Here is a 12387-nt window from a genome sequence, read left to right as displayed (position 1 = left end):
GCAAAAACCAACAGTTGTAGACGTTTTTGGTTTATTAATCCATATTTCTTTGTTTCCATGTTGTAAAATTAGCTGGACACAAACATACAGCCATGATGTTTAATATATGAATAACATACTAGCAGTGGACAAGTTTGAGTTTTATTAAAACACTTATACCATGAACATACAGTAACGTGCTTTTGTGACTAGAACTCATTCTCCTAAAGATAGATGTGACAGTAATGTGTGGCTTCTGAGGGAGGAGCCCAAAGCAGAGGGGTGTGGCTGAGGTTATTTGCATTATGACATCACAGGAAGGGTTCGATGTCAATATCGATGGCAGAGCAGGGCATGGTCAGCTCAAAACGACTGATGACATCAGGGTGAAGGACCCCGAGGTGTCCGATGCTTTTGCCACATGAAAAGATCTCAGCACAGCGGCCGGGAAAGAAGGTGGAGTCTGTAAGAAAGATGATGGAAATTTCAGTATGTATTATATGCTATTACAGTATTTATTAAGATTTTGAATCAGCTTTTAATTGTATATTTTCAGTTTTTATTTTAATGTTAAAGTTTTAGTAATTTTGTTTTGTGCATTTTGTCTATTTTTTTATTCTGCTTTATTTGAATATTTAGCTTTCATTTACTTTTGAGTAATTTTAGTACTTAAAATTAATTTCCACTTTTTCAGAATCCTAACTCTTCCTATTTTGACTTTATTTTTGCGGACCTACTGCAAGCACATAAACGCTGTTAAATATTAACCACTAAAATAAATCTTTGAATATGACTCACAGGAAGGACACCATGTCGACTTTTAACATTTATGACTCACCCTCTGCCGCCTGGATGTGGTATCCTTGGTTACGGCCCGGTTTGACATCCAGCAGCTGCATGACTCGGTCCAGAAGTCCATGGATGACTTCAAATCCCGGGCTCTTGTTGTAGTAAACGGCACAGAGACGCCTGTTGTTACGGGCTCCTACGTCTGCCAGACACAAAGTTCAGTGATTGCATACTTCTTAGCATGCATTACGTGATATGAGGACATCAAACACACCTTTAGTTTCATCCTTCAGGACGACGTCTGAAATCTCAAACAGTTTGAGAGGAAGGGGCATCTTCCTGTTGGCAGCGAGCGTCTTCAGGAGTCCAGGAAGAAGACAGGTACGCACCACCTACAGGAAAGTACGGTTTAGTTAGTCAAACCCTAACTATCCTGCCACAGGAGCTGCTGAAGCAGTTCTACTCAGCCGTCATTGAGTCTGTTCTGTGCACTTCAATAACTGTCTGGTTTGGTTCAGCTACAAAATCAGACATCAGAAGACTACAGAGGACGGTTCGGACTGCTGAAAGGATTATTGGTGCCCCCCTGCCTACCCTCCAAGAACTGTATACTTTCCTTGTATGTGCAAACATACTTGGCAATAAAGCCCTTTCTGATTCTGATTCTGATTCTGAACTACTAACTGATTTAAACTTGTGAAAGCACCCACTAGTGGACAAATGTGAGAAATGCAAATCGGAGGTGTCAGGATTTTTGTGGGTACCTGAAACTCTGCGGTCTTTGGGTTGGAGATGTGGACTGCTCTGGTTTCGACAATGTTTTTCCTGAGTTTATCTGCGATATCTTCTTGTGAGCACTGCAGAGAGAGGAAAAGACTGTCACGTCATGGAAAAGATAACACAAAAAAAACACATTTGTTATATTGTTCTTGTGGCTGTTTACAAAAACAAATATACAGCACAACCAATGTTATCATTTGTTTTCAAATCAGACTTTAATGAGCGAAAATTTCTATTTTTAAGTGCATGTTATTGATTTTTAGTTTTTTTTACTGATTCATCATTGAATTCATTGACTGATTCATTGACTTTTTTTAAACAAATTGTCATCACTAGGTTTCTGGATTACATTTTTAAATAATCCATTATACTTGGATGTTCGTCACACTACAGAAGAAAATGAATGAATGAAAATGCTTTAAATGAACTCACAAACTTATGATTTATTAGTTTGAATCAGTTTGAAAAATTACTTGCTGAATCTGTCCTGGTTAATCTGGTTATGACAGTCACCTTTTAAATGTTTATATTTCAACAGCGAATTGGAAATTAAATTCTATCATTTAAAAGTCAGCATAAAAACTGATGTGCAATTTAAATGTTTGTACATTTTTACAGTTTTTAATTGAAGGTTGATTATTATATTCTAAAAAATAAATAGCAATGGATTTTGTTAATTTACACTTTAATATAATATTATAATAAATGTACCATCTGAGAGGAATCCCTGTGCATTAGTTGAGATATTGTTTTCCTTAAGAAAAATTGACATGTACAGTACCTGATATTTATCCGAACAAATTGATATTGAATTGAATTTTAACGAAATCAAGGCCTTGCGAATTGGAAAAGATTAGATTTTTGAAATGTCTACCAAGCCCTAATAACAATGATCATTTAATTCTAATGGTCAGAGAGAGAGAAAAATAGCCATGAAAACTAAATGACAAATGTTTTCAGTTCAAGAAACTTGATAAATGGACTTCAGGAAGGAAAACATCCAGAATATAAGAGAAAGGGGTGATTTCTAACCAGAGCGAATGTCAGCGCTTCAGTAAACCCAGCGGCTGCGAGATCTTGCCTCAGTAACTCTGTCAACTTATTTAGAGGGAGCTGCAAATATAAAAACACACGCGTAAGAGCCATAACGTCAGCACTGAACCTGATCTCAAGTTTAATTGGTCAGAATGAATGTTACTCTCAAACCTGATTGGCTACGGTGTATGTGCGCGGCGTGCTCCTGAAGATGTTGTTGAAGCCGTACGCTATGGCGGCGTCCTCCATGATGTCACAGGCGTGGATGACATCAGCGCGCGTGGGCGGGATCTCAACCTGGATCAGATCGCCCTCACCGCTGACCTCTGACCTCAAACACATCCGGGTCAGCAGCTGAGCGATGCTTTCTGCTGATTCACTGAGAAACAACACAGAGAGCGTGATCAGGGTTCAATCGTCTGACCGGAGCTGAGAAAGAAATCTGTCATCTCTAATGAGCTCAAATGAAAGATTTATAATGTGCTCACTTGATGCCAACTCTTTTGTTGATGAAGTCCCCAGACAGTGTCTCTGTCCTGTATGCCAGCTCCTGAAGTCAAAGTCGACAGTCAGCAAATGACAAAACGACTTTCAAATAAGGCAGAATTTATTAATAATAATGTCATGACTAATGTTGCTTTAATCTGGATTTCATATTTATTCATACAAGTTAAGCTCTATCAACAGAACTAAAAACGACAGATTTGTTTTTATTTAAAAATTAAATCAATTTTATTAATACTTTTATTTAGCAAGGATGCATTAAATTGATGTTATAATGTTATATCTCAGATAAATGCTTTTGTTATTTAGATGAATTATCCTGAAAAACAAGTTCATTTTTGGTTGAACTATCCGTTTAATTCCAGTGTGGTTAGTTAGTGTAATTACTATCAAGTTAAAAACTGAATACATACAGGATACACACACAATCTGCCATCAGGATAAACAACCTCTGCCTCCTCAACCCTGAATAAAGAGAAAAACATGTTAAAACAAACACATTTCAGTACTGAACAATATACTCACTGGCTGAATCCAAACTGGAGATGCTATAAAGCAATACAGAGTGTGTAACTTGATACGCACGTGAATGGTTCATCGCAGTATTCACTAAACATGGTCACTATCATATCCAGCGTGATCTTTGCCTGCAAACACACACAGAAACCGTTTCTCATGTTTAAAAGCATGCTGTAGTTCTTAGCTAATTTTCAGGATTATTTGATGAATAGAAAGCTCAAAAGAACAGCAGTCATTTGTAACATTAGAAATATCTTTACTGTCACTTTTGATCCATTTAAAGCATCATTACTGAATAAAAGTATGATTTAAAAAAAAAAAAAAAAAAAAAATTGTACAGGCTCCAAACGTTTGAACTGTAGTGTATATTGTATTATTACAAAATAAATAGTAATAAAAACATTATAACAGTAAAACGGTTTACCTTTGTGAGGTCCGTGGCCGTGCACTCAATGAAAATGTTCTTTGTGTTTAATGAGATTTTGCTGTGGTCCCCTGAGAGAGAGAAATACAAAACTTTAGACTAACAGTGTTTAAAAAAAAAACAGCTCTATCTGCAGAAAACTGGACAAAAAAAAAATCTAAAATGTTAAACAGAAAAAATGGTGTGTGTGTGCACATCTATCCATGCTCCTGTGAATGCATACTGTATGTGTGTATTTAACTCACCGTTGATGATTGGAGGCATAGACAGGACGATTCCATTACTGTCGTATATGATTGGGTAGAGAGGTTCATTCTCCATGATATGCAGGTAGTGCCTCAGATGACTGTCAGTCTACAAGACATTAAATATTCAAAACAAAAAACTTTTTTGTTTGTTTCAACTTGTTAAATGTTGCAGTCTGGGGGAAAAAACTCAACAAACATACAAGATTAGACATAAATATGTTGGCAAATAAGCTACTAATATACTAACCAATCAGATTTCACTTCACAGTAGGAGACTTGACAGACTGTGGCCAATCAGAATCCATCTGGCCCAGCATTACTTGAGTATCATTGATGTACTATTATAGTTGTTGTTAATATGTTGAATTTGTTTTTATTTTTACATTTTCTGATTTCATTTTAATTTAAAAGTTTAGTTTTGTTTTTATTTTTTCTTATTTAATTACCTTATTATATAGTTTTTAGTTATGTTAGTACTTTAGCTTAAACAAAACGAAAATTAGAAATGTTGCCCTATTATAGTTGCAGTTAATATTTTGAATATTTGTATATTTTCTATAGTTGTCATTTTAATTTGAAAGTTTTAGTGATTGCATGTTTGTGTCATTTTTATTAAATATGTCTCTACGGTCTTTAAGTTTTGTAGTTATTTTAATACTTCAACTGAAAATAGGAAATGTTGCTCTATTATAGTTTTTGTTAATATTTTGAGTAAAATTGTATACATTGTTTCATTTACAATTTCCTTAAACTTTTGGTAACTTTGTTGTTTTTGTCATTTTTATTATTATTTTATTTAACTATGTCTATATAGTGTTTCTTTTTTATTATTAAGTTTTAGTTTTTAATTTTAGTTATTTTAGTACTTCAACTTAACTAAACGAAAATAAGAAATGTTGCCATGGCAACTAGCGGAATTTATATATATATTTTTTAATATTTGATTTTATTTGAAGTAATGAAAATGCTGATTTAATGGTAATAACCCTGATTGAACAGCCAATCAAATCTCACCTTATAGTGACTCATGAGCTCAGCGGCGGTGTACTCTTTGCTCTGATTGAGCGGTTTGAAGCGGATATCGCCGGGAGGTTTGGCTGTGTAGGTGAATGGACCAGAGATGGTGTCTAAATCATGAGTTCCTATGGCAACCAGGGTCCTTTTCCTGATGAGAGAAGAGCAGAGTGTTAAACCTCAGAATCGGCAGTGCAACTTCTCACAATAACCCAGCGAGTGATCTGATGACTCACCTGCAGATGTTCTGGTGCAGCTTCTCCTGCAGCTCTATGAAGCTCTCGTATCGTTCCTGAGTGAAGGTGATGTTGCGCAGTACAGCTGCTACAGCGTGTGGCCTCACAGACGCCGTCTAGATAAACACGTAATATTATCTCATATCAGCACCGCAGCCATTACATTAATTTAAATGATCTCCCTCCATTCTTCACTACGGCTGATGGCTTCTCACTGTACTTGAGCTCCTAAGAAATCAATATAATTAAATCTCTAAGCTGCAATACGACACTGATATGAACCTCCTCAGTTATGACCAGCCGCTGGGGCTCTCCTCAGTCCGCCGGACTCACACGCTTGTACCGGGGAGCTTCCAACCTACAAACACAACAAAACCAGTCATATAAAGACAATAACACTCAATCTGACAGCAGAACCACACACACTGAGTCTTACTTCTCCTTGAAGACCTGCAGACCCCTGACGAGACCCTCCAGACACAGGAGATCGTAGCGGTTAGCTGGCACATCGATCTTATACAGCACAACATCAGACGCTCCTTCTGCCTTCTCATCTCCCTGTTCACGGCTTAAGATTTCCTTCTCTGATGTCTAAACATTGAGAGACAGACAAAATAATCCGATTTTTAATTCAAATTAAATGTTTACATTTTAAATTTAAATTAATCAGTAGCTCTAACATCAGTTTTGGAAAATAACAAATTTCTGTAATGATTTTCTAAATATTTAATTAATTTTAATTTAATTTAAATGAAATATTTATTTTATTATATAAATCATTTATATATAACTAAATTACTATCTATCCAATAAACTGTATATATATATATATATATATATATATATTACACAAATACACATTATTATATAAATACTAGAAATTATTTATATATATTTACTATATTATATAAAATAATAGAAATTATTTAAATATATTTATATATAATGTATTTACTTGACAAAAGTCCAAACAGGCCTTTGTCAGGGTGTTGATTTTTTTCTTTGATTATGTTAAAATTTCTAGTTATAAATATATACATTTATAATTTTTTACATTTTATTATTACTATAACACACACACACACACACAGTGTGTGTGTATAAAATTACATAGCTGTTAAAACTCTTTAATAACAAAGACAGTTTGTAAACAAATACAGTTTCACATGACTTACGATTTCGTCCAGCTCGAGGCCAAACTCGAAACATAGTTCATCAAATTCTTCATCAGCTAAAATGTGATTAGAAAATAAAATGTTATTATTTAAATAAATTGAAAATAAAGAATTACTTAAAGCCTGAAATTCTGAGTCGCATTGTGATTGCGTCATCAATGGGCTTCCAATTTGACATCTCAGCTTTTCAAATGAATTAAGCATAAAAACTACATTACAAGACATAAAGCATTACAGTATTCAAGCAGCACCAGACTAGAAAATTACATATTAAATATAAAACAAAATCTTCACTGACTTCGGTAAAATCTCGGAATAAATTGAATCTGATGCAATCGCTGAGACACACCGGAGAAATGTATTTTAAATTCGTTTTGAGTTTCAAAATGAATTCGTTCAGTAACGATGAGATGGACCAGTGGAATAAGTGATCTATAAAATGTAATCAGTATTATTAAGATATTCCTCATCGTTTCGCCAGATGCAGGTCACAATCACCCAATCACACACACGCACATTGAGCACAATCTCCCTGCTAACAACACACTCGAGAATGCGCTCACCCTATTAAACACATACATGTTAAACACTTACTGTATTTCTGTCCCAGAGCTTCAAAGAGCAGATCTCTCTTCACGCTGACTGTCGGCATGGTCGCAGCTGATCACCGGGGTCTGATCGGATCCGGAGAGGGTCGGTCGAGCGTCGCAGGAACTCTACATTTCAAAATAAAAGACCACATGGAACAACATGTAAAGGTAAAAGGCCTAGATTTAAAAAATAAAAGTCCCAACTGGACACTTGAAAATTCACGTTGACATGAAAACCTTTCTTTTAATAATAATAATAATAATAATTAATAAGTTATGCATTTAGCAGACTAAATTTACTTTCTTTTAATAATTGTTTAATTCGTGTGTATTTTATATGACGGAGATTTTTGGGGATATTTATTTATTTATTTAAAAATATTCGGGATGGGGATATTGCCAGATTCCTGTGTTAAAATATTGCTGAAATAAATAAACAAATATATAATAATGTCTGTCAGTGACCAACGTCTCTACAGTTCTCCGGTCCGCGGTGTGGCGCTCTCTCCCCGCGCGCTGCCGCGCTCATCACGCATCAACGTTCGTGGACGGCTGCGTCGAGTTTCTGAGCGTCAATCTCATGCGGCCTCCAATTCGAAAATCCAGTTTACACATGTTTATTCGGGTCCAGGATAATATATCCAAAGACATATTGAGTTAATAACGCTCATGGACATGGAAGCGGTGAACACCTTTAACGGGGAGGTGAGAATTCGCGTTGTATTTGCCGTTTACCCTTTACCATTAGCCGAGCGCGCGCGCCGAGCGACTCCAAAACAATCCGTGTTTATGTTTGTTTGTTGTTCACTGATGGATAAATATCATAGTTTTTTGCTCGTTAATATTCTAAAGTCAAATAAAACCCGGAATATAGTTAAACAGGTGTGATATTAGTATGAATGAAGTTAGTTTGTTTAGTGACCTTCCACCTATTTGTGCTGTCAAACTGCGCTTCATTAAAATTAGTTTGAGCGCTTACAGCACGTTTATGGTTTATAGAGAGATTATTCAAGGGATACATAATATTTTAAGTGATTTAATCTAGTTTTGACGTGTTCGTTGTATTAGAATTGAATGTAGAGGGAATTGCAGTGGCGCCCCCTATAGAGTCAGATACCTACCTGATCAACTTTATTGATGGTGTAATCAAGTCTTATAAAGGTGTTTCTGAGCTCAATACAGAGATCTGCCGTTTTCATTGAGTTTGTTATGAGGACAAATGCGTGTTTTATTCATTTTGACGTTGTCTATGTTCTCAGAGGTTTTTGAGTTTGAGCTGACAGTTTTGCATGTCATTTCGGATGTTTTGGTCTCAGTTCTTGGTCTACATTTCTTATGAGGGTAAATTTGACATTTCTTCATCCTGCTTTCTACCCTGTAGATGCTGTCCATGTTGGACATGACTCCCCCGATCTCTCGAGCCAAAATGATGTCTGTAACCAAAGCAGGAATCAAAGCTATCAAGGTAAGTCAGGACGGAAAATAGGAAAGGGAAGGGATCTTGATCAATTATGAAGAATTATTTGAATATTATTTAAAGAATTATTTGAATTATGTTCCTGTTATTTTGAGTTTGCAGTGATTCTTTTATCTAAAAATGGGTTTAAAGAATCTGTTTTACGAGCACAATCATATACTGATTGTGTTTAAAAGAATAGTACACATTAAAATGAAAATTTGCTGAAAATTAAATCAACCTCATGGATCCTCTGCAGTGAATGGGTGCCGTCAGAATGAGAGTCCAAACTAGTGTTGTTTTTGGCGGCCTGTTTTAATTTTAGTTTCAGTCTAGTCTTTGTGTGAAACTGTCATTTTAGTTTTTATTAGTTTTAGTCACGTTCATACTCTTTTTAGTCTAGTCAAGTTTTAGTCAACTAAAAGTCAGCATTTTAGTCTAGTTTTAGTCGACGAAAACTGATGACATTTAGTCTAGTTTTAGTCAATGAAAATTGTATTTTAGTTATCTTATTATATTATTGTTACCTTATAGACTCAAGAATACATCCATTGCATCTCTAATTATTGGCGACATTAGAAATGGATATTATATAATAGCTGCTCTCGACAGGTGCGGCACCCCGGTTGGGAAACACTGCTCTAAATAATGCCGCGAGTGGGGCTTGAGGAAGTGACGTCACCTGCGTCTGCGCAGTGCGACTTGATGCAGCCCCTGAAGCGAGACACAGGAAACAGAAATACTGCAAAATAATAATAATAACGCGACTAAACGAGACGAAATAACGTTATAACATTTCGTTTCGTCTCGTTTTGGTCAACGAAAATGAAGAGACATTTTAGCATAGTTTTTATTTTGTAAACCACATTTAGTCTCGTTTTTATTCGTCAACGATATTGCATTATACATTTAATTATAGTCATCGTCACATGACCAGCATTTTCGTCTCGTCTCGTTTTCGTCACGTGATAAAGGTTCGTTGACGACGATATTTAGTCATAATTTTCGTTGACAAAAGCAACACTAGTCCAAACAGCTGATAAAAACATCACAAAAATCCACATGAGTCTAGTCCATCAATTAACATCTTGTGAAGCCAAAAGTTGCATGTTTGTAAGAAACAAATCCATCATTAAGATCTTTTTACTTAAAATCATTGTTTTCTGGCTTAAATACAAGACCTCTATCCATAATGTTGCTTTCTCCAGAGGCAAACTCATCTCATCTAGATCAGGGGCCCTTCGTTCGTACGTTGTTTATTACATCCGAGATGAAATGTCACATCCAAGATGATATCATCGCGCTAATCAGGATCTGGCTAATTCGGTTCTTCGAACGCAGCTGTTGTTGATGATCGGTCAAGGTCAAGGTCAGTTTATTTATATAGCACATTTAAAAACAGCTAGTGTATGCCAAAGTGCTGTGCATATACAAATAAAGTAAATATAGAGATTAAGAGAATAAATAGAAATGACTCAAAAACACATAATCAATACAAAACACATTAACATACACAAACATACATTTCATCCAAAAGCCAAGGAATACAGATAAGTCTTCAGGCGGGATTTAAAAACAGGAAGGGAAGGCGCAGATCTAATGTCCAGAGGTATGCTGTTCCATAGTCGAGGACCGGCTACAGAAAAAGCCCGATCCCCCTTAAATTTCAAGCGAGAGCGAGGTATATGCAAGAAAAGTTTATCAGAGGATCTGAGAGAGCGAGAGGATTGCTGATAGCTGAGAAGTTCGGACAAGTATGATGGGGCTAGATCATTTAATGCTTAATACACAAATAATAAATTTGAAATAAAAAATTGAATAAAAAATACTAAAATTAGTATAGCTGGATTGAGTTATCTGAGATAATTGCGCGTTCATGGGTTGGTTTAAAAGGGGTTATGTATCGATACTCGAAACCACGATCAGCAATGCAGCGATTGGCTGGCGTCATATTATTAAAAAAGACACCTGACGAAAAACTTGACAAATTTCTGGAATTTTAATCCAAGCGAACAAAACTACATAAATGTTATAATAGATAAATGAAATGTGCACTGTTTTTATTTTATTTAAATTTTTTACATGAGTCCCAATTATTTATATTCACAATTTCTAATATTTTACACTTTATTTCAATGTAGTAATTAGCAATTCATTTAATTTTATATTTGAACAGATTTGTTACGTGACAGCATTAATTAAAGTTTTTTTTAAAGGTCAAGATCATGTTATCTGCATCTCCTGCGCTCTATCAAGCCACTCCCATAATAGCTGTCATCACTCGATGCCAAATCATCAACAATCAAATCCAGCTAACTGAGTTAGCGACCTATGAAGAACGGGCCCCAGGAGAGAAATAAGCACAGATCAAGCACTGTTTACAAGTCAAAACAAATACATCAGTGGGTTTTGATGTAAGAGGACAACAGGTGATGGACTTTTTCACCGGAGGAAGCGTTATGGATGATGGTCTTGTATTTTTGCCAGAAGTGACTAAATCAGCTGTTTGGACTCTGATGGCACCCATTCATTTTGTACGGTAGAAGAGAAATTAATTAATTCTCATTTAAGCCCAGTTTTCATGTGTTGTCTGTTTATTGATTTAGATTTTTTCTCCCTTTTATTTCTCATACCTATTGGTGTTTTGACATTTTTTGTGACCACACTTTAAATACACAGCACTTGCATTTCTGTTAACATTTTGTTGAATCTTTCTTTTGTGACTGAGTTTTCATGATTTATTTGCTTTGTTAGCTTTACAAGCACGTTGTTCAGATCGTGGAGAAGTTCATCAAGAGGGTATGTAATAAATATACTGACATTCTTGTACTGATGATTGCTGTTATGGGAAGGTAAAGATTGAATGTTTTTCTTTTTTCCATCAGTGTAAACCAGACCTAAAGGTTGCTGGTCTCTATGTGGTCGACTCAATTATCCGACAGTCACGCCATCAGTTCGGCACAGACAAAGATGTGTTCGGTCCGAGGTTTTTGAAAAACTTCACTGTTACATTTCAGAACCTTTTCCAGTGCCCAGCTGATGATAAGGTACTGAATAATTACATCCAGTGAAATGACAGTGAGGTGTTTCTGTGCTGGTGGATTTTATTGGTGCATTTTTTTGTTGAAATGTAGGGGAAGATATTGCGTGTGTTGAATCTGTGGGAGAAGAATGACGTGTTCAGCATGGATATCATTCAGCCGCTGTTAGTCATGGCCACAGCTCCTGTACTACCTGTTGTGGAGAATGGAATCACAGCTGCCGGTAAATAAGCACAAGAATTAAATGTTGGCTTATGTCATTATGCTTTACTCTTAAAGGGGTCATATGATTCGATTTCAATTTTTCCTTTCTCTTTGGAGTGTTACAAGCTCTTGGTGCATAAAGAAGATCTGTAAAGTTGCAAACACTAAAGTCTCAAAACCAAAGAGATATTCTTTATAAAAGTTAAGAGTTAACCACGCCTACCTAAAACGGCTCGTTCTAACACGCCCCCACATACCTACGTCACGATCTGGGAAAATTTGCATAACGCCGCCCAAATGTTAACGCAAAGAAAGAAGGCGTAACTTTATTCTCGCTGTAGTATTGTTGCCGCCGCCATGTCGTGAAGACGCTGTGTATTTCGTTGTGAAAGC

At 35.9% G+C, this 12387-nt stretch overlaps 2 protein-coding genes across 4 annotated transcripts in view; one reads left to right on the top strand and one right to left on the bottom strand.

The window, feature by feature from the left end:
* Positions 1–7432, bottom strand: farsb (phenylalanyl-tRNA synthetase subunit beta). Its single transcript, XM_016530546.1, is given in 17 exon segments — positions 1–442; positions 818–970; positions 1043–1160; positions 1533–1625; positions 2581–2661; positions 2755–2962; positions 3072–3133; positions 3501–3552; positions 3673–3734; positions 4031–4101; positions 4276–4384; positions 5293–5443; positions 5529–5644; positions 5811–5886; positions 5965–6119; positions 6704–6759; positions 7298–7432. Coding segments are annotated over 17 exon segments (1773 nt in total). The 5' UTR covers positions 7356–7432; the 3' UTR covers positions 1–290.
* A 374-nt stretch (positions 7433–7806) lies between these two features.
* scaf4b (SR-related CTD-associated factor 4b) overlaps positions 7807–12387 on the top strand; it is a 40756-nt gene continuing 36175 nt past the window's right edge. For all 3 annotated transcript variants that reach the window (XM_016530545.1, XM_016530544.1, XM_016530543.1), the window contains exons 1-5: positions 7807–7998; positions 8675–8758; positions 11504–11548; positions 11635–11796; positions 11884–12013. In XM_016530545.1, the coding sequence (XP_016386031.1) occupies positions 7963–7998; positions 8675–8758; positions 11504–11548; positions 11635–11796; positions 11884–12013 (457 nt within the window). In that variant the 5' untranslated portion in view covers positions 7807–7962. The remainder of the gene's footprint in view (positions 7999–8674; positions 8759–11503; positions 11549–11634; positions 11797–11883; positions 12014–12387) is intronic.

This window comes from Sinocyclocheilus rhinocerous, unplaced genomic scaffold (assembly GCF_001515625.1).
Source record: "Sinocyclocheilus rhinocerous isolate Xijiao unplaced genomic scaffold, SAMN03320098_v1.1 scaffold2589, whole genome shotgun sequence".
In the NCBI taxonomy this organism is placed as follows: Eukaryota; Metazoa; Chordata; class Actinopteri; order Cypriniformes; family Cyprinidae; genus Sinocyclocheilus; species Sinocyclocheilus rhinocerous.
The sequence above is the reverse complement of the archived record's forward strand: the minus strand, read 5'-3'. Positions and strand labels throughout refer to the sequence as shown.